The sequence below is a fragment of the Somniosus microcephalus genome, chromosome 1 (assembly GCF_052327205.1).
Source record: "Somniosus microcephalus isolate GS21.2 chromosome 1, FLI_Smic_1.0, whole genome shotgun sequence".
In the NCBI taxonomy this organism is placed as follows: domain Eukaryota; kingdom Metazoa; phylum Chordata; class Chondrichthyes; order Squaliformes; family Somniosidae; genus Somniosus; species Somniosus microcephalus.
The window spans coordinates 50,031,901-50,053,800 of NC_140987.1; the positions used below are offsets into that span (position 1 = coordinate 50,031,901).

General features: G+C 47.4%; 1 protein-coding gene across 3 annotated transcripts in view; it reads left to right on the forward strand.

Annotated features, from left to right (window-relative positions):
* Positions 1–21,900, forward strand: part of LOC147124049 (protein WWC2-like) — a 276,343-nt gene that overhangs the window by 219,668 nt on the left and 34,775 nt on the right. For all 3 annotated transcript variants that reach the window (XM_085979385.1, XM_085979512.1, XM_085979446.1), the window contains exons 12-14: positions 16,091–16,214; positions 19,003–19,083; positions 19,967–20,053. In XM_085979385.1, coding sequence (XP_085835511.1) covers positions 16,091–16,214; positions 19,003–19,083; positions 19,967–20,053 — 292 coding nt within the window. The remainder of the gene's footprint in view (positions 1–16,090; positions 16,215–19,002; positions 19,084–19,966; positions 20,054–21,900) is intronic.

Sequence of the window (21,900 nt, forward strand, 5' to 3'; positions counted from 1 at the left end):
ATCCCTGGCGCTGTGAGGCAACAGTGCTAACCGCTATGGTTTAAGTGCATAGTTTAAGCAAGTATAGTTTAAGCGCATGGACAGTATATACTTTATCCAGAGTTTTCATTAAAAATTTTTGGAATTGGTTATAAAAATGTCAGCATTCCCACAGCAATCCTAAAAATAAAAAGTTAAAGAAAGACTAAAAACGTACTGGCTCCCTCCATGAGGGTGTCCCTTGATGTGTCCCAGGCTGATACGGAAATCTGAAAGTCCCCAGCACCACAAGCACTTGTTTCTGCTGACTGGATGCAGCCCGTCACTGACAGAGTTCATCACAGACTCAAAGCTGTCTGACTACCTGGTGAGTTTCAGACTCAAAATGGAGGCTCTCTGTGAGTCACAAGAGAAATAAAGCCATATTTTTCTTAACTGGGAGCAGAATTAAAAGTAACTATTTTGTTGATCAGAGGCACGAGCTGCCAGCTCTGATGTACTCCACATTATCCACGCACATAGTCACTGAACAATTAGGGATCGCACCAGGCATAAAGATATAATCTGGGGAAATCAAACAAATACATATATTTATTAGACACCCAAGAGATCAGCTCACAGATCCCACTAGACTGGCATCAGCTCACAGATCCCACTAGACTGAAAGATCAGCCCACAGATCCCACTAGACTGGCATCAGCTCACAGATCCCACTAGACTGAGAGATTAGCTCACGGATCCCAGTAGACTGGGAGATCAGCTCACAGATCCCAGTAGACTGGGAGATCAGCTCACAGATCCCAGTAGACTGGGAGATCAGCTCACAGATCCCAGTAGACTGGGAGATCAGCTCACAGATCCCAGTAGACTGGGAGATCAGCTCACAGATCCCAGTAGACTGGGAGATCAGCTCACAGATCCCACTAGACTGGGAGAACAGCTCACAGATCCCACTAGACTGGGAGATCAGCTCACAGATCCCACAGACCGGGAGATCAGCTCACAGATCCCACTAGACCAGGAGATCAGCTCACGGATCCCACTAGACTGGGAGATCAGCTCACGGATCCCACTAGACTGGGAGATCAGCTCACAGATCCCACTAGACTGGGAGATCAGCTCACGGATCCCACTAGACTGGGAGATCAGCTCACAGATCCCACTAGACCGGGAGATCAGCTCACAGATCCCACTAGACCGAGAGATCAGCTCACGGATCCCACTAGACTGGCATCAGCTCACAGATCCCACTAGACTGAGAGATTAGCTCACAGATCCCACTAGACCGGGAGATCAGCTCACGTATCCTACTAGACTGGCATCAGCTCACAGACCCCACTAGACTGAGAGATTAGCTCACAGATCCCACTAGACCGGGAGATCAGCTTACAGATCCCACTAGACTGGCATCAGCTCACAGATCCCACTAGACTGAGAGATTAGCTCACGGATCCCACTAGACTGGGAGATCAGCTCACAGATCCCACTAGACTGGGAGATCAGCCCACAGATCCCACTAGACTGGGAGATCAGCTCACAGATCCCACTAGACCGGGAGATCAGCTCACAGATCCCAGTAGACTGGGAGATCAGCTCACAGATCCCACTAGACTGAGAGATCAGCTCACAGATCCCACTAGACTGGGAGATCAGCTCACAGATCCCACTAGACCGGGAGATCAGCTCACAGATCCCACTAGACTGGGAGATCAGCTCACAGATCCCACTAGACTGGGAGATCAGCTCACAGATCCCACTAGACTGGGAGATCAGCTCACAGATCCCACTAGACCGGGAGATCAGCTCACAGATCCCAGTAGACCGGGAGATCAGCTCACAGATCCCACTAGACTGAGAGATCAGCTCACGGATCCCACTAGTCTGGGAGATCAGCTCACAGATCCCACTAGACTGGGAGATCAGCTCACGGATCCCAGTAGACTGGGCGATCAGCTCACGGATCCCACTAGACTGGGAGATCAGCTCACAGATCCCACTAGACTGGGAGATCAGCTCATAGATCCCACTAGACTGGGTGATCAGCCCACAGATCCCACTAGACTGGGAGATCAGCTCACAGATCCCAGTAGACTGAGAGATCAGCTCACAGATCCCACTAGACTGGCATCAGCTCACAGATCCCACTCGACTGAGAGAACAGCTCACAGATCCCACTAGACTGGGAGATCAGCTCACGGATCCCACTAGACTGGCATCAGCTCACAGATCCCAGTAGACTGGGAGATCAGCTCACGGATCCCAGTAGACTGGGAGAACAGCTCACGGATCCAACTATGTTCACACAGCTGACTAAACTGCGGGGATCTGAGGCTCATACATCCCACTATACTGAGGGCTGGTGCGTCCCACACATCCTACTGGACTGTGAATAGATCAGTTGACTTGCTAGAAAAATGAAGTAAATGTGTAATGTTAAAAACCTGACTTTTACTCATTTGCATTTTTTACCAACTGCCATGTGGAATGGCCACAGCAAGAGGCGGACCTGTGCTCAACGTCTGCTGTGTGAACTGCCAATTTGGTACAATGAATGAGATGAGCCAGATAAGGCAGTTTTATAGGTGCACAGTTATATATTCCTCTGGAAGAGACCGATTGAGAATGCAAGTCATCTGAAACAAATTTAAATGTTCTTTGCCAGAGTCAAATGGTTCACTTTTGAGCTTTTAAAGCCAATTGCTATTAACATACTTAAATGGAAAGCAGGTAAGAATGGTTGGCAGGGGGTTACATTTCTGTCATAATATGGCATGTTGGAATACCAGTTTGTGCAGATTAATTGAAAACTTGTGTTTAAACTTATTAAAAAGGGGCTGAGGATGGCAATAATCTGAACAGGAGGGCATTGTAATAGTCAAGATGATAAAGGCATGGATGAGGAATTCAGCAACAGGTGGGTTGAGCTAGGGGCGGCGGCGGGCTATGTTAAGGAGGTGAAAGTAGACGGTCTTTGTGATCGAGAGGATATGGGTTCAGAAGTTCAGCTCAGGGTTGAATATGGCAGCAAATTTGCAGACAGTTTAGTTTAGTTTGAGATGGTGGCCAAGGAGGTCGAATGGATTTGGTGGCTAGGGTACGAGGTTTGTGGCGGGGGTCAACAACTAATGCTTTGGTTTTTCAAATGTTTATCTGAAGGAAATTAGAGCTAATCCAAGACTGGATGTAGGACAGTCAGTCCAACAGCACTGGTGTAACGTTGGTGCTGAGCATGAAGTGGAAACCTGGTTAGAGGGATTCAAGCATGGAGTCATAAGAGAGGTGGCATGGGGGTGAAAAGGGAGGTTGGAGATGGGGAGATAGTTTACCAGGACAGAGGGATCGAAGGTGTTTTTTGAGGAGAAGGATGTTGGTTTTGAAAGGGAGGGAGATAGTGCCTGAAGAGAGGGAACCATTTACAATGTCAGCTAGCATATGGGGCCAGGAAGGGAAGTTGGGTGGCCAGCAGTTTACATAGAATTACACAGAATATGTAGCACAGAAACAGGCCATTTGGCCCAACCAATCTATACCGGCGTTTATGCTCCACTCGAACCTCACCCATCCTTCCTCATCTTGGAGGGTGCGAGTCTAGGTGGGGTAGAGGAACAAAGGGATCTCGGAGTACAAAGCAGCAGAATTGTATTCAACCACAATCTGTAACTTCATGGCCTGGCATATCCCTCACTCTACCATTACCATCAAATCGGGAGATCAACCCTGGTTTAACGAAGAGTGCAGGAGAGCATGCCGGGAACAGCACCAGGCATACCGAAAATGAGGTGTCAACCTGGTGAGGCTACAACACAGGACTACTTGCATGCCAAACAACAGAAGCAACATACGATAGACAGAGCTAAGCGTTCTCACAACCATCGGATCAAATCAAAGCTTTGCAGTCCTGCCACATCCAGTCGTGAGTGGTGGTGGACAATTAAACAGTTAACAGGAGGAGGAGGCTCCAAAAATATCCCCATCCTCAATGATGGTGGAGCCCAGCACGTGAGTGCAAAAGACAAGGCTGAAGCATTTGCAACTATCTTCAGCCAGAAGTGCCGAGTGGATGATCCATCTCGGCCTCCTCCTGAGGTCCCCAGCATCACAGATGCCAGTCTTCAGCCCATTCAATTCACTCCACGTGATGTCAAGAAAAAGGCTGAAGACACTGGATACTGCAAAGGCTATGGGCCCTGACAACATTCCGGCAATAGTACTGAAGACTTGTGCTCCAGAACTAGCTGCGCCCCTAGCCAAGCTGTTCCAGTACAGCTACAACACTGGCATCTACCCGGCAATGTGGAAAATTGCCCAAGTATGTCCTGTCTACAAAAAGCAGGACAAATCCGACCCGGCCAATTACCGTCCCATCAGTCTACTCTCAATCATCAGCAAAGTGATGGAAGGTGTCGTCGACAGTGCTATCAAGCGGCACTTACTCAGCAATAACCTGCTAACTGACGCCCAGTTTGGGTTCCGCCAGGGCCACTCAGCTCCTGACCTCATTACAGCCTTGGTCCAAACATGGACAAAAGAGCTGAACTCAAGAGGTGAGGTGAGAGTGACTGCCCTTGACATCAAGGCAGCATTTGATCGAGTGTGGCATCAAGGAGCCCTAGCAAAACTGAAGTCAATGGGAATCAAGGGGAAAACTCTCCATTGGTTGGAATCATACCTAGCACAAAGGAAGTTGGCTGTGGTTGTTGGAGGTCATTCATCTCAATCACATGACATCACTGCAGGAGTTCCTCAGGGCAGTGTCCTAGGCCCAACCATCTTCAGCTGTTTCATCAATGACCTTCCCTCCATCATAAGGTCAGAAGTGGGGATGTTCGCTGATGATTGCACACTGTTCAGCACCATTCGAGACTCGTCAGATACTGACGCAGTCCGTGTCCATATGCAGCAAGACCTGGACAACATTCAGACTTGGGCTGACAAGTGGCAAGTAACATTCGCACCACACAAGTGCCAGGCAATGACCATCTCCAACAAGCGAGACTCTAACATTCAATGGCATTACCATCACTGAATCCCCCACAATCAACATCCTGGGGGTTACCATTGATCAGAAACTGAACTGGACCAGCCATATAAATACTGTGGCTACAAGAGCAGGCCAGAGGCTGGGAATTCTGCGGCGAGTGTCTCACCTCCTGACTCCCCAAAGCCTTTCCACCATCTACAAGGCACAAGTCAGGAGTGTGATGGAATACTCTCCACTTGCCTGGATGAGTGCAGCTCCAACAACACTCAAGAAGCTCGACACCATTCAGGATAAAGCAGCCCGCTTGATTGGCACTCCATCCACCACCTTCAACATTCACTCCCTCCACCACCGGCGCACTGTGGCTGCAGTGTGTACCATCTACAAGATGTACTGCAGCAACTCGCCAAAGCTCCTTCAACAGCACCTTCCAAACCCGTGACCTCTACCACTTAGAAGGACAAGGGCAGCAGACGCATGGGAACATCACCACCTACAAGTTCCCCTCCAAGCCACACACCATCCTGACTTGGACCTGTATCGCCGTTCCTTCACTGTCGCTGGGCCAAAATCCTGGAACTCCCTTCCTAACAGCATTGTGGGTGTACCTACACCATATGGACTGCAGCGGTTCAAGAAGGTGGCTCACCACCATCTTCTCAAGGGCAATTAGGGATGGGCACTAAATGCAGGCCTAGCCAGCCAGCGATGCCCACATCCCATCAATGAATAAAAAAAAAAAATTTTTAAATACACAAATCACTAAAAGTTGTGCCACAGGTTAGCAATGCCATTTAAAAAAATCAAACCAAGCACTAGGGTTTATTTCTAGCGGGATAGAATTGTAAAGTAGGGAAGTTATGCTAAACCTGTATCAAACCTTGGTTAGACCACACGTAGAGTACTGCGTACAGTTCTGGTCACCATATTATAAAAAGGATATAGAGACACTGGAGATGAGGCAGAGAAGATTTACAAGGATGATACCAGAAATGTGAGGGTATACATATCAGGGAAGGATGAACAGGCTGGGTCTCTTTTCTCTTGAAAAAAAGAAGGTTGAGGGGTGACCTAATAGAGGTCTTTAAAATTATGAAAAATTTTGATAGAGTGGATACAGAGAAAATGTTTCCAATTGTGGGGAAGAGCATAACTAGAGGCCATCAATATAAGATAGTCACCAAGAAATCAAATAGGGAATTCAGAAGAAACTTCTTTACCCAGAGAGTGGTGAGAATGTGGAACTCGCTACCACAGGGAGTGGTTGAAGCGAATAGTATAGACGCATTTAAGGGGAGGCTGGACAAGCATAGGAGGGAGAAGGGAATAGAGGGTTATGCTGGAAGAGTTAGATGAGGAAAGACGGGAGGAGGCTCGAGTGGAGCATAAATGCCGGCATGGACTGGTTGGGCCGAATGGCCTGTTTCTGTGCTGTATATCCTATGTAATCCTATGTGTGTATTGATTAGTTTAATGACTTAATGTCAAGATTTGCCAACACCAACCTTCAAGTCCCTTTTCCCTCATATGCTTGTCCAGCCTCCCTTTGCATCTATACTATTCGCCGCAACCACTCCCTGTGGTAGCGAGTTCCACATTCTCACCCTCTCTGGGTAAAGAAGTTTCTTCTGAATTCCCTATTGGATTTCCTGATGACTAGTGGGAACGAGCCTTTCTTTTGGTGAGAGTTCTTTCTTTTAGTAGTAGAGGGCAACCTATTTTGGGGCTAATTGTTTTTTAAAAGTGAGTCCCACGTACTTTTTTAAAGTTTGTATCTTTAATTTATTAAGCAGTTAAAAAATCCCGAAAGTGCTCCTTCATTTCATGTATTCTATTTATTCGAATGTTAAAAATGAAGTTGTAGTGCCATCTCTTGGCTACTGTTAAAAGTACACTAGAACACAGTTAACACTCGCTCTGCATATTTGTCTAGCAGGAGACAACTAGCACAAGCATCATTAGCGATCACTTCCTTTTAACTTAGATGAAGCCCTAATTCCTGGCCAGTTCCGCGTGGCTCCGGGAGTAGCAGAGTCAAACCTACAGGAAGGTCCCAGGTTTGATCTCTGGTCTGTACGGTATTGATTGGCGTCATCCAGGATAGTGACACAGTCCCTACCACTTACACCGTCCCCGCTTATCCCAGACAGCTCCCTATATCAGACAATTGGTGCTAACCATTTTCCATTACCATAGGCGTCAATTACAAAGGCACCACTCCTAACGTATTAAGCCCACCGGCCATTTCATGCAGTTCAATAAATACATAGGCCGCGATTTCCCCTACCTCAGCGGGTCCATGGCGGGTGACGTCGGTGGCGGGTCCCGACCCCGCTGCTAGCTGCAGCCCACTGTGTAGAATGATTTTACGTTGATTGGGCTTGTTAAGCCCACCCAGCGCGTTTGCCGGCCAATTGAAGGAAGTGGGTCTCATGATGTCATTTGATGACGTGTCATCAGCCAGTTTCCTTAAAGGAACTATGCGCATATTTATTTTGACAGTGCATTGAGGTGCTGCAAACACTGACAAGCACTGCACAGAGGTGCACGGCTGCACCCAGACTCTCCCATGTCTCCCTCCATATGCTTATGGAGGGAGTCACAGCACGCAGGGAGGTTCTCTTCCCTTTCAATGGGTGGAAGAGACCTCCCCTGGTTGCACATTGCACAGGAGGACACAAGCAGGGATGTCGTCAGGAGGACCAGGCTGCAGTGGTGCCAACATTTCAATGATCTCAGTAGATCACGAAACATTACTGCAAAGTTACAGTCAATCTCATTCTGCTGTGTCTCTCATCACATCCCCATCACTCTGCCTTCCCTACCCTACTCCTGCACATCCTTACTCACACCAACTTACCTTGCACCTCCACCCATCTCTCTCTATCTACATTATCACTTCCCCTTCTCACTAGCCAGCCCTCACACTCACCCTCATCCTAGTCCAATCATACCAACTAACAACACACAAGGGTAGGCACTTGGGTGTTTTAGCCAATGTTCATGTGACGTTTCTGTTAATGTGCTGTCAAACATTGAAATCTTTATTTTCAACACTTTGCGTTCTTGGACAGATTTGTGTGCACCTTTGGAAGTGGCTTAGTGAGTTGCAGTGAATAGTGAGACATAATGGTGCCCCCCGCAATGGTCATGAGTGTGAAAAGAATGGTTTGGGCATTGTAAGGATGCTTTATGGTGTTGTGATGCCAACCTGGCGCATCACGTGGCAGCCAGAGTGTACAACGTCAAGTGAAGTAAATCTGGCCATGGTGAGGCGATCCCTGGCGTCCCGGGCAGCAATGTGGTCGGGTGCTGATGCCCTGTGTCCTGTGCAGCATCATTTGATTGCGGAGGAGGTTGTGTTGTTGGTGCTGCTGGTCTGTCTGGTGCTGCTGGTGTTGGGGCTGATGTGGTGGGATTCTGAGGACCAAGGTGAGATTTTTTCAAGGGCACCGATGCTGATGGAATGGATGGCAGGTGAGGTTGAGACAATGTTGAGAGAGGTTGTTCCAAGGAGGTGACAGTGGATAGAGAGATTACTCCAAACACTTCAAAAGTGCCTAAGGCTCAAAAGTGGGTTCCAAATCATTAATGCTCCAACTTCTAAGACTGGGAAGTGACCAGCTGTGAAATGGTAGGTTTTAGACCACTTCTGCAGCTTTCACCTCTTCACAGCAATCCACAGTTATTGAGAACCCGACATACTTACCTGACGTGTTAGCTGCTCTCCAGGAACCTCGTTGAAAACCCGGTAAAATGGTAAGTACATGGGCAAATGGTTCATAACTACCTTTTTAATAAGCTTTTAACTCTCTAAATTGGCTGACCCGCCGCTTGGTGTCGGGTCTGCTCAGGGATGACAGACCTGGCACTTGGGAAACTGACAAGGAGGCGGGTTTACAGCGGGATACCGACCCGCTGTCAATCTTTGTGATTTTGACAGCAGACCCACCTCCAAACCGCACTCTGAGCACCGGCAAAATTCAGCCCCTTGTGTGGGACTCAAACTCACAACTTCTGACTCTTAAAATATTAAAATAGGAAGAGAAAAGGATAGGAAAATGTTGAGATGGGGAATCAAGTTGCTAATCCAAGTGGCCAAAAATCCAACTAGACCAGGCACATACAGACAGTGGGATAGAATTTCAGTATGGTTTCTCTGATCTCCGGAGCCATAAGTTGGGTGTTAGATCGACAGAAGCTTCGGAGTTACGGCCTGGTTATGCCATTTCACTGGGGTTTACGTCAGGTTATGGCGACTGATCGGGAGAACTCCCGCAGAAATTACTACCACATTCGTTTTATGCACATACTAGACCTGGACCAGAAACCGTTAAACAGCAGAATTAGAAAGGGACTTCTCTGGATTAGGTGGGTCAGTAAGCAGAGGACTCAGATTTAATATTATTGGCAAAGAAACCAGGGGGGAGGTGAGGAGAATTTTCTCTATTCAGTGATAATCTGGAATGTCCTGCCTGAAAGGGTGGTGGAAGCAGATTCAGTAGTAACATTCAAAAAGGAATTCGATATTAATACTTGAAAAGGAAACATTTGCAGGGCTATGGGGAAAGAGCAGGGGAGTGGGACTAATTGGAGAGCTCTTTCAAAGAGCCGGCACAGGCACGATGGGCCAAATGGCCTCCTTCTGTGCTGTAAGGTTCTATGATTCTAGGTGTGGAGGGTTGTCTGAGTTAAGATTGACCTGAAGTGGCAGAGTTGACTTGAATTTGGAAACTACCTCGAGACTCACGAATGTGATTTCAGTTGCACCACATGTAAGCTTTGGCAAGTTGTAAAATTGCAATAAGCCTAGTCATTCGCAGGCTGGCACCAGGAAAAATGACCACGAAAGCTGACCGATTGTCATTAAAACCTGACGGCCTAGAAATTGAGTTGGCGCCGCGCCAGGGCTTTAGCGCTGGAAATTTAGCGCCGGCGCTAAGTCCCCCTGCGCGCGCCAAAAATTCAGTAGCGCTGCGCCCAGACGGCTGCCGGCGCTACTGGCGGGCGTGAGCGCCTCCCAATGGGCGCTGACTGCCGCATTGCGGCGCTAATCCGGCGCTGCGGGACCCGATGCGGTGCGGCAGGCTGGGGAAGTGCAGGCCTCCTCCTTCAGTTAAGGAGGAGCTGCCTGCACCCGCCCGCTGTCCGTTCAAATATTGAAAAAAATGAGCCCGGCACCTCGGACAAGTGCCGGGCTTGCAGGCCAGACGCATCTGTTCCGCGGGGGTGGGGTGGAGGAGTCCGGGGAGGGAGGTGCGGGCAGGCGGCCGGCGGGAAAGCGGCCGGCCGCCGCGCAACCTTAATGCGCCGGCGCTAACTCGGGGAAGACTCGGTTGAAAAAATCTTAGTTGCGGCTGCCACGGGCGAGGCGGCCGCAACTCAATTTCGGCGCTGGGGCCCGTCACCACGGCAACCGGGGCGCTGCGCACACCGATGACGTCATCGGTGCCGGCGCAGCGCAACCGGTGTAACGCCGACGGAAGGGCCCCACTGAATTTTCAAACTGGCCATAACTGCGGCGCTAGGCCCTCCAGCGCCCCAAATGGAGCGCTAAGCCTACTGAATTTTCAGCCCGACGGGTTCACTGACGTTCTTCAGGGAGGGGAACCCTACCAGCTCTGGTTTGCACGTGACTCCAGTCCCATATTACACAGTTGACCCTTAATTGCCTGCTGAAGTGGCCTAGCAAGTCACTCAGTTGTATAAGCAATCTTGCCAGGGCAACGTGAGGGCAAAAAATGTAACCATACCAGCTTCACCCACATCCCGAGAACACAAAATGTACAAAAACAGTGACCTGTCATTGTTTTCTTTCTTTTTCAGGACTGACTAATAACTTTCAGCTAAATACTGAAACGAGACAGCCTTGAAATTGCTCTTGACAGTATCAGCAGAAAAAGCTGTAACTCACTTGTACAATATGCTGTTTTAGGCAAGGCGTTAACCCATTTAAAGTAAAATATTTTCCTTATTTGACAATGGCATGAATGGTGTGCGAGATCTGCCCTGTCCCCAAGCACAAGCTGCCGCTTTAAATTCTGTCTGAAATCACTTAAGAGGCCGTATGGATGTGGTGCTTTTTAGATGTGTCTGCTCAGACGGCCATTTTGGGTGGAAATTCCTTCATGTGCTACTGTTGACGCAGGTTAACACTGTTACATCGACCTAAACATCGGCCTAGTGCGCTGCAAACAGCGTGCATCAAAATTTCAACCCCTTTTTGCCGTGCGAATACAGCAAAAGTTTCCTGCGTCAGCTACAAAAAAAATCTTGAGCCGATGTTGCTGTTTGATTTTGCTTTTGTTTGCGGGAGGGACTGGCCGACAGGTTGGATCCGGGAGGTGCCCCTCTTTTCGGGCGAAGCCAGGTAGCAGATTCCAAAAAGTAACCGATCAGCCTCACTCCCAATGAAATGTAACCTTTATGACTCTGCCTCTAGGGCCCTCATTCCGTAGCAGGAGGCCCGTCTGCAATAGCTGTGGCTCAGACACCATTTGGTGCATTGCACCACAAGGAGCATTTGAACCAGTACCTGCGCTGACTGCTGCTACTATCTCGTAACTATTCACAGGATAATTCAGCATGAAACTCATGCAGTAATGCCTCAACACAGGTACTAATTTTTACATAGCCAGCATTTCCTTTTCCTAACTTTTATTTCCCAGTTGCAATGAGCCCATATTTCTTCAAATAGAAACATAGAAACATAGAAGATAGGAGCAGGAGTAGGCCATTCGGCCCCTCGAGCCTGCTCCACCATTCAATGCAATCATGGCTGATCATCCAAATTCAGTACCCTGTCCCTGCTTTCTCCCCATATCCCTTGATCCCTTTAGCCTTAAGAAATATATCCAACTCCTTCTTGAATATATTTAATGAATTGGCCTCTACTGCCTTCTTTGGTAGAGAATTCCACAGGTTCACCACTCTCTGGGTGAAGAAATTCCTCCTCATCTCTGTCCTAAATGGCTTACCCCTTATCCTTAGACTGTGACCCCTGGTTCTGGACTCGCTGGCCATCGGGAACATCCTTCCTGCATCTAGTCTGTCTAGTCCTGTTAGAATTTTATAAGTTTCAATGAGATCCCCTCTCATTCTTCTAAACTCCAGCGAGTACAAGCCCAATCGACCCAATCTCTCCTGCCATCCCAGGTATCAGCGTGGTGAATCTTCGCTGCACTCCTTCCATGGCAAGAACATCCTTCCTCAGATAAGGCGACCAAAACTGCACACAATACTCAAAGTAATAAAGGATAGTACCCGACTGAAAACAAGGGCATATAAAGTAGCCAAATCTAGAGGGAGGATAGAAGATTGGGAAGCATTTAAAAGCCAGCAAAGAATAACTAAAAGATTAATTAAGAAAGGGAAGATAGATTATGAAAGTAAACTAGCAAAAAATATAAAAACAGATAGCAAGAGTTTCTACAGTTATATCAAAAGAAAAAGGGTGGCTAAAGCGAATGTTGGTCCCTTAGAGGACGAGACTGGGAAACTAGTAGTAGGGAACATGGAGATGGCAAATACGCTGAACAAATATTTTGTATCAGTCTTTACAGTGGAGGACACTAAAAATATCCCAACACTGGACAAACGGGGGGGGCTATAGGGGGGGAGGAGCTAAACACGATTAAAATCACTAAGGAGATGGTACTCGGTAAGATAATGGGACTTAAGGCGGATAAATCCCCTGGACCTGATGGCTTACATCCTAGGGTCTTGAGAGAAGTAGCGGTAGGGATTGCGGATGCATTGGTGGTAATTTTCCAAAACTCCCTGGATTCAGGAAAGATCCCAGCAGATTGGAAAACTGCTAATGTAACGCCCTTATTTAAAAAGGGAGGTAGACAAAAGGCTGGAAACTATAGGCCAGTTAACCTAACATCTGTGGTTGGTAAAATGTTGGAGTCCATTATTAAGGAAGCAGTAACAGGACATTTGAATAAGCATAATTTAATCGGACAGAGTCAGCATGGATTTATGAAGGGGAAGTCATGTTTGACAAATTTGCTCGAATTCTTTGAGGACGTAACAAACAGGGTGGATAAAGGGAAACCAGTGGATGTGGTGTATTTGGACTTCCAAAAGGCATTTTGGTGGAAGATTGGCTATCTAACAGAAAACAGAGAGTTGGGATAAATGGTTCATTCTCGGGTTGGCAATCAGTAACTAGTGGTGTTCCGCAGGGGTCCGTGCTGGGACCCCAACTCTTTACAATCTATATTAACGATTTGGAGGAGGGGACCAAGTGCAACGTATCCAAGTTTGCCGATGATACAAAGATGGGAGGGAAAGCAGTGAGTGAGGAGGACATAAAAAACCTGCAAAAGGACATAGACAGGCTAAGTGAGTGGGCAGAAATTTGGCAGATGGAATATAATGTTGGAAAGTGTGAGGTTATGCACTTTGGCAGAAAAAATCAAAGAGCAAGTTATTATCTAAATGGAAAGAAACTGCAAAGTGCTACAGTACAAAGGGATCTGGGGGTCCTGGTGCATGAAACACAGAAGGTTAGTATGCAGGTACAGAAGGTGATCAGGAAGGTCAATGGAATCTTGGCTTTTATTGCAAGGGGGATGGAGTATAAAAGCAGGGAAGTCTTGCTTCAGTTATACAAGGTACTGGTGAGGCCACACCTGGAATACTGCGTACAGTTTTGGTTTCCATATTTAAGAAAAGATATACTTGCTCTCGAGGCAATTCAGAGAAGGTTCACTCGGTTGATTCCGGAGATGAGGGGGTTGACTTATGAGGAGGGGTTGAGTAATTTGGGCCTCTACTCATTGGAGTTCGGAGGAATGAGAGGTGATCTTATCGAAACATGTAGGATTGTGAGGGGGCTTGATCGGGTGGATGCAGGGAGGATGTTTCCACTGATGGGTGAGACTAGAACTAGGGGGCATAATCTTAGAATAAGGGGCTGCCGTTTCAAAACTGAGATGAGGAGAAACTTCTTCACTCAGAGGGTAGTAAATCTATGCAATTTGCTACCTCAGAGAGCTGTGGAAGCTGCGACATTAAATAAATTTAAAAAGGAAATAGACAGTTTCCTAGCTGATAAGGGAATTAAGGGTTATGGGGAGCGGGCAGGGAAGTGGACGTGAGTCTAGGTTCGGATCAGCCATGATTCTATTGAATGGCGGAGCAGGCCCAAGGGGCCGTATGGCCTACTCCTGCTCCTACTTCTTATGTTCTTATGTTCTAAGATGTGGTCTCACCAAGGCCCTGTACAACTGCAGCAAGACATCCTTGTTCCTGTACTCAAACCCTCTCGCTACGAAGGCCAACATACCATTTGCCTTCTTAACCGCCTGCTGCACCTGCATGCTTACCTTCAGCGACTGGTGCACAAGGACGCCCAGGTCTCGTTGCACTTCCCCTTCTCCCAATCTATTGCCATTCAGATATTAATCTGCCTTCTTGTTTTTGACACCAAAGTGGATAACCTTGCATTTATCCACGTTATATTGCATCTGCCATGCTGCTGCCCAATCACCCAACCTGTCCAAATCATACTGCTAGGTCTCTCGCCCACAGTGCCAAGCAGCCTGCTCCCAAACCTCCACCCACACCGTTTTAGCTGGCTGGGTACCAGCAGGTGTGAGATACCCTCTCGGAAAAACATCCTCATTTTGTTCTTTTCATTGAGTCAGGGAACCGTACAGCACAGAAGGAGGCCATTCAGCCCATTGTATCTGTGCCTGCTCTTTGAAAAAGCTCTCCAATTTGACCCACTCCTGTGCTCTGTCGCCATAGCCCTGCATTTTCTCATTCAGGGAGACTTTGCAGAGCTCTCTGTGCCCACACACCACTTTGCATTATACTTTTTAGAAAGTGTTAAGTGAAGTTCCTCCATAGCTTAGCTTGTGGGTGGGGACTCCGCCATCTATTGAGGAACTGAGCAAGGCAAACCATGAATGTTATACTCTTGGTCCCTAGTTTCAGCTGAGTCATTTGAACTTAGCCAAGGCGGTAGTGTCAGTTAGGAAGGGGAAAAATCAGCCAGGATCCCCATCCTTAATGCCTAGTCAAAGATTGCTATGCTGTAGGACAGGATCTGACTCGACTGTGATGCTGCCCAATGGGCAAGCAGCCTTCCCACACTCAGTGCAGGAATTTAACTCAGGAGTCGGGTAGGAAGCAGGACTACAACTTTCGGGGTTGTAGCCCGCCTCCATCGAGATGTGGCCAATCCATGCAATTTTAACTTGATTGACCTTGTTGAGCCCGCCCAGCGGACTCAGCAGGCCAATTAAGGGCCACCCGGCAACAGGTGACGTCACAGACTGAAATTTCATCTGTCAAGAGGTTTTGACAGATGAAATATCAGTGTTTCACAGCTGTTTGAAGCTGTCAAACACTGGCAGTCTTACTTCTAACCTGAGTCCTTCTCCACAGACTCGGTTAGAAATCTCACCGGCACAGAAAGCTGCAGGCTGCCACTTTTGACAGTTCGCAGCCATTCTGCTTTCTGTGCCGGTGAGATGAGGGACTCCCGGGACCTAAAGGAAGGAAGGCTGAAAAGGTAATTTACACTTCTTTAATCACTTTAGACACACCAAACACACTTACCTTTGCACTCATGCACACATCACTCACCTGAACACCGACATCTCGACCCCTCCAAGTCCTTCAACCTGACGGCCCGCCTCCTCTAACTTGGCGTGGTTTGGAGCCGTCGGGAATCCCACACTTCAACCTTCAAAATAGGGATTAGGCTAACAGGCAGTTAGTTGGCACTAATCCCTTCCCGCCTCGGGTAGGCGGGTCCCAGTGCGGGCCGGGTACCCGCCTCCTTTGAAACTGGCATGGAGGCGGGTTTGGGTGCGGGATGGGGTCGGGACCCCTGATTTCGGGATTTTAACCCCCGCACGCCTCCAATCCTGACTCCACGGCCCAATGAAAATCCTGCCCTCACTCTCTAGTACGGCACTTGAGTGAAGTACCAGAAGGCATCCAGCGCTCGTGGAACAAAGCCCTAACAAAAGTCATCAATTCTGGAGAGAATGGGAGAAACGTTGGATGGGAGGAGGGTGAAGGAATGGTGAAACTTGTGGCCAGCTGAAATTGGCCACCCCGGAAGGGATTCCGACCAGGATGATCAGAGGCTGTGTGTTCTGTGTGCAGGTGTTGATTTACAACGAGGAGCAGTGGGACATCTACTTGAAGAAAAAACGGCATGTGTTTCTGCTGCCGTTTCCGATGAATCCGTCGCTGGAGACAGTGGGGTTTACGAGGCCTCTGTCAAACGGTACGTGCACTTTGTCCTGTGTTTCACAGTGACTCAAGGATGTCCTGTGAAGAGTCACTAATTTGATAGTTGTACGCTGGGGGTTGAAATTCCTATGTGTTCTATTTTTAGTGCACTGGTATGCTATTTAACAGTCATTCTCCAGTTTATTTTAAGCAGATTAGCAATTTCTAAACATAGTACAAATGTTTCAACCCATGTGTCACACTAGTAGCATCAATCAGTTTCCACCCCTGCCACAACACTGAAACAGCCGCCCTTAAAGTCACAAATGGCATCCTATATGACTGGGAACATGGCAAACTAGCCCTCCTCATCCTTCTTGACCTGTCTGCAGCCTTTGACACGGTTGACTACACCACCCATCCTTCTCCAATCTCTCTCCACCATTGTCCAGCTGGGTGGGACTGCACTCGCCTGGCCCCATTTCTATCTATCCGTACGTAGCCAGAGAGTCATCTTCAATGGCTTCTCTACCCACTCCCGCACCGTTATCTCTGGAGTCCCACAATGATCTATCCTTGGCCCCTCCTATTTCTCGTCTACATGCTGTCCCTCGGTGACATCATCTGAAAACACAACTTCAGGTTCCACATGTACGCTGACGACACCCAGCTCTACCTCACCACCACACCTCCCAACCCTCCCACTTTCTCTGATTTGTCAGACTGCTTGTCCGACAGCCAGTATTGGAGGAGCAGAAATTTCCTTCATTTAAATATTGGGAAGACTGAAGCCATTGTCTTCGGTCCCTGTCACAAACTCCGTTCCCTACTCACCGACTCCATTCCTCTCCCTACTAATTGTCTGAGGCTGAACCAGACCGTTCGTAGCCTTGGTGTCATGTTTGACCCCGAGATCATCTTCCAACTCCATATCCTCTCTTGGGTACTGACATGAACCAATCATTCATGAAAGAAAGACTTATGAAATAATACTGAGCGGCCTGCAGGTGCCGTTGTCCAGGGAGAGTATAAACATTCGGGTACGGACCCAGCTTGCACGGGACATTCTTAACAGGAACTAGTGAAGGACACAACTAGACCTCCATGTTGTAAAACAGTTGATTAAAGCTTTGTTTAACGCTTAGACCAAGTGCCTAGTAGTTTTCTTACATCAGATACTGGTGTACTTTTCTATAAGGAGAGGGTATCGTAACTGAGACCGATTGAGCTCACTTCTAAAAGGGGTTGCTGATATCAATAAGGAGTCACCATTGACCACCTACTTCCACCTGTCTCTACCCCTGCCTCAGCTCATCTGCTGCTAAAACCCTCATCCATGCCTTGTTACCTCCAGATTAGACTTTTCCAATGCTCTCAAGGCCCTGCCTCCCACGTTCTACCCTCTGTAAACTTGAGGTCATCCAAAGCTCTGCTGCTGGTATCATAACTCACACCAAGTCCTGTTCACCCATCACACCTGTGCTTGCTGACCAACGTTAAAGGAGCTGTATGAATATAAGTTGTTGTTGTTGTCATCAATACTTTGATCAAAGGAATAATGGAGAGAAAGCTTGGAATATTCATACCTGTGAGCTCTGAAAAATTCTTATGGTGAAAAATATAAACTTAACCTGTGTTAGCTATCCGAGTTTATTGCCGGTAGTGGACTGTCTCATGATTCGTGATGTTCAGCACCATTAAATTCTTTCTATGTGCACTTTCGGAGCATGACAGCATGAAAAGTATGATAGTTGTAATCACATTTTATTTTCAGTCAGTCAGCACCCAGCACAGATGTTGCGCACTGAATGCTGTCTCTCTCTGAAAATGAGTGTAGAGATTGGTAATGGCGGTGCACATAGAACATTTGTTTCTGAATTACAGAATCATATAGCTGACTATGGCAAGTTCAAGTTAGGAGACTGGGAAATACTCAGGTGCCACTTACAACTACAGTCTTCAGGGGCCTTCCCTGGATTAGCCCTTTCATCAACGTGTGATGCATCATTCTCACCTGATGTCCACAGGTTCCCTGGGGTCACACATTTTTAATGTGGAAGCAAGTCATCCTCGGTTCCGAGGGACTGCCTAAGAAGAAGAAGACAGGTTCTCTGGGGTCACTCTTTGGGAGTTTCCTGGTCTGTGTGGTTCAGGAGCACAATGGGCAGTACATTTACCCACCGGGACATTGGGGGGAGGAGTGGTAACCAAGGTTCCCGCTAATTTTTTTTTGGTGCGTAGTCCCTTTAAATTTGACGAGCATGTGCGGTATCTTTTCCAGTGGCAGCAGCTGGTGAGCGGCCTGCGCGGGACCTCCCGATTGGCGCGCGGCCGCGCACCCTTAGGGAGAAAACTGGTGGTCATTGCTTTTTTAGTGGAAAAACAACTTTAAAGGGGCAACCCCACAATCATGAGCTCCCAGCGGGAGCCGTGCTCACAAGGTGCGTGGGTCAGAGATAGGGCTGCAACCTTGTATCCCCGATTCTACATCCTGTACTCCCTGTGAGTATAGCTCCCCACGGGGAGCATGGGAACGTGGAATTATCTCAAAAATTACAAGCACTGTATCTTCCACATCTACAACACTTACTGTAAAATCCAGCATATAATTTGCATCTGTTCTGTGTCTCCTTTAAATGTAGGAGAGACTCTTATACAGAATACGTGATTGCTTTTAAAACCAAGTCAGTAACCATCGAGAGTAACTTACACATGGCTGTGACATATTCCCTGGGCAAATTTATCATGTGTTTTATGGTGGGTTTTTACTGTTCCCAGGTCTCTTGTTCATCTTGTTTCTTTTGCAATTTCCATTAACTTAAATTTTACAACTCTGCTGTTAGGCCAAGTGAAACTGAAGATGCTATTTACGGTGAAGCTGAGACTTCCACATTAGAAGCAGCTCAAATCCAGATAGGACTGAAGTAAGTGATTTTTTCAAATTAATTCTGCATGGCCGAATTTGTGACCCTGAATTTCTTTTTCCTTTTTGTGCTCTTCCCGTCTGTTTTTCCCCTTCCCTCCTGTTCTCCTGAAGCCACTGAGTCCTTTCTGGGTTTCTTCGACAGCACCTCCCAAACCCGTGACCTCTACCGCCTAGAAGGACAAGGGCAGCAGGCGCATGGGAACACCATCACCCACGCGTTCCCCTCCAAGTCACACATCATCCTGACTTGGAAATATATCGTCGTTGGGTCAAAATCCTGGAACTCCCTCCCTAACAGCACTGTGGGAGTACCTTCACCACACAGACTGCAGCGGTTCAAGAAGGCGGCTCACCACCACCTTCTCAAGGGCAATTAGGGATGGGCAATAAATGCTGGCCTTGCCAGTGACGCCCACATCCCATGAATGAATACTTTTTTTTTAAAGATCCATAGGCCCAACAGTAAATTGCCCAAGTAGGCCATCATTAATTTTGAGCATAGAAAGTGCATGTTGGCAGCCTGTATGGAGGTTGGGCCAACACAGCAGAGTTCAATACTATATTCTACATTTTTCTACATTAAAAGTGCCATATAAATGCAAGCTGTTGTTGTATTCACCCAACGCCAACACATGCACTTTCAGTAGAGATTGATGGATAGCAATGATAAGTGGGGACCCTGGCTGATGTTTGCCTCCTTAACTAAGGTCACTGAGGACAATTGTAGTACCACTGACCAGCTGACATGAGTTAACTCGGCACTGAACAGGGATCAAACTTGGAACATTCCTGGTTACTCACCGCTTTACACAGTTGCATCTGGCCGGTATTTCTGTGTCAAAATATCTGACTGTTTATTTTTCTTACTGTGTCCGCAACAGGTATGATCCCACCAATGCAAGTTTTATTATAATCATCGTGCAGCTGAGAAATCCGACCACACTACTCGTGCCATCTGGATGCAAGGTGTAAGTACTGCTCTCTGAAGACCCAATGCCTCCATTCTTAAGGCAGAGCTGGCAACATTAGGGACCGGTTAGGAGTGAGATTAATGATCAAAAATACTGACACAATGCGAGATCATCTCTGGATGTGCCTCCTTTGTTTAGGTGAACACCTTCCCTTCCTCTAGAATTGGTCCAGTGGGCCAAGAATTTAAACGCCTTCCTCCTATGCATAAGAACATAAGAATTAAGAGCAGGAGTGGGCCATACAGCCCCTCGACCCTGCTCCGCCATTCAGTAAGATCATGGCTGATCTTTGACCTCAACTCCACTTTCCTGCCTGAACTCCTTATCCCTTGATTCCCCTAGAGTCCAAAATCTATCTATCTCAGCCTTGAATATGCCATCCCTTCATTGTCGCTGGGTCAAAATCCTGGAACTTCCTACCTAACGACATTGTGGGAGCATCTTCACCACACAGACTGCAGCGGTTCAAGAAGAATGCCCACCAGCACCTTCTCAAGGGAAATTAGGGATGGACAATAAATGCCAAAAATGAATTTAAAAAATCCTGAGATTAGTACCCTCGAAGTCCTTTTTTAAAAATATGTTCCCTTGCTCCTGAAATTGCCTTTGTAAGAGCAGCATTTTATATCTATCCATGTCAGTGGTTCCCATGTGAACCGTGACCTTAGGTTTCTTCTCTCTCCATCACAGGATCTTATTTACCTACTCAGTCAAGTCCCAAACTCTGGTACCTGGGAAGCACTGTACCATTCAGGACTCTTGGTTATGCTTGCATAATCATAGAATGGTTACAGCACAGAAGGAGGCCATTCAGCCCGTCGAGCCCGTGCCAGCTCTCTGCAAGAGCACTTCAGCTAGTCCCACTCCCCCGTCCTTTCCCTGTAGCTCTGCAAATGTTTTTCCTTCAGGTACTTATCCAATTCTCTTTTGAAAGCCATGATTGAGTCTGCCTCCACCACCCTTTCAGGTAGTGCATTCCAGATCCTAACCACTCGCTGCGTAATTTTTTTTTTCCTCATGTCGCCTTTGGTTCTTTTGCCAATCACATTAAATCCTATCAATCCCTCTATCTATAGAATGCCTTTGGAGGCTCTCCAAAGGCATTTAGAATTTTTATCACTCAATTCTGCCACTTCCCTTGAACTATCTCCAGTCCTTTAAATTTCACACAATTTTCTGTTCCCACTGAGCTCGCTGTACTCATCGAAGTCCACACCTGGAGCAATGCGAATGGGCTGATCTCGGAAAATTGGAGTGCAAACAGCAATAACAGCAACAACTTGCATTTATATACCTCCTTTAACGTAGTAAAATGCCCCAAGGGGCTTCACAGGAGCATTATCAAACAAAGTTTGGCAGCACATTTGAGTCTGTTCAAAGCCTGCTTCTAACCATTTGGGGCTAAACTGCACCCATATCGGACAATCTAGGCTTCTGTGTTCCAAGAGTTTTCCGTCGTTTGCAAGTTTAAAAAGCCAAAGAGAGAAATATTGAATCTGACTCGTCTTCAAATATATTTCTACTGTTTATGCAAAGGCAACTGTACCAATCCAATATTGGATATTTATCTTATGAACACACCGGGGCAGTTTTTTGTTTCTACTGTTTGGGATTAAGCATCACCTGGGCAGAGGGCAGAAAGGAAAAGCTAGGGGTGGGGCGGGAAGGATTGCATGTCCCTTATGCAACCCGGCAGATTTCACATTGAGATCACTGGATGGAAAACCCAGCTGGAGCTGAAGGGTGCATGAGTTTGCTTGTCGAGTTTTCCTTCCAGCGCTCGGCTCAGCCGGTAAAGACGAATATCGAGCCCATTATTTATGGAGTACATTTTTGCAAGGTCA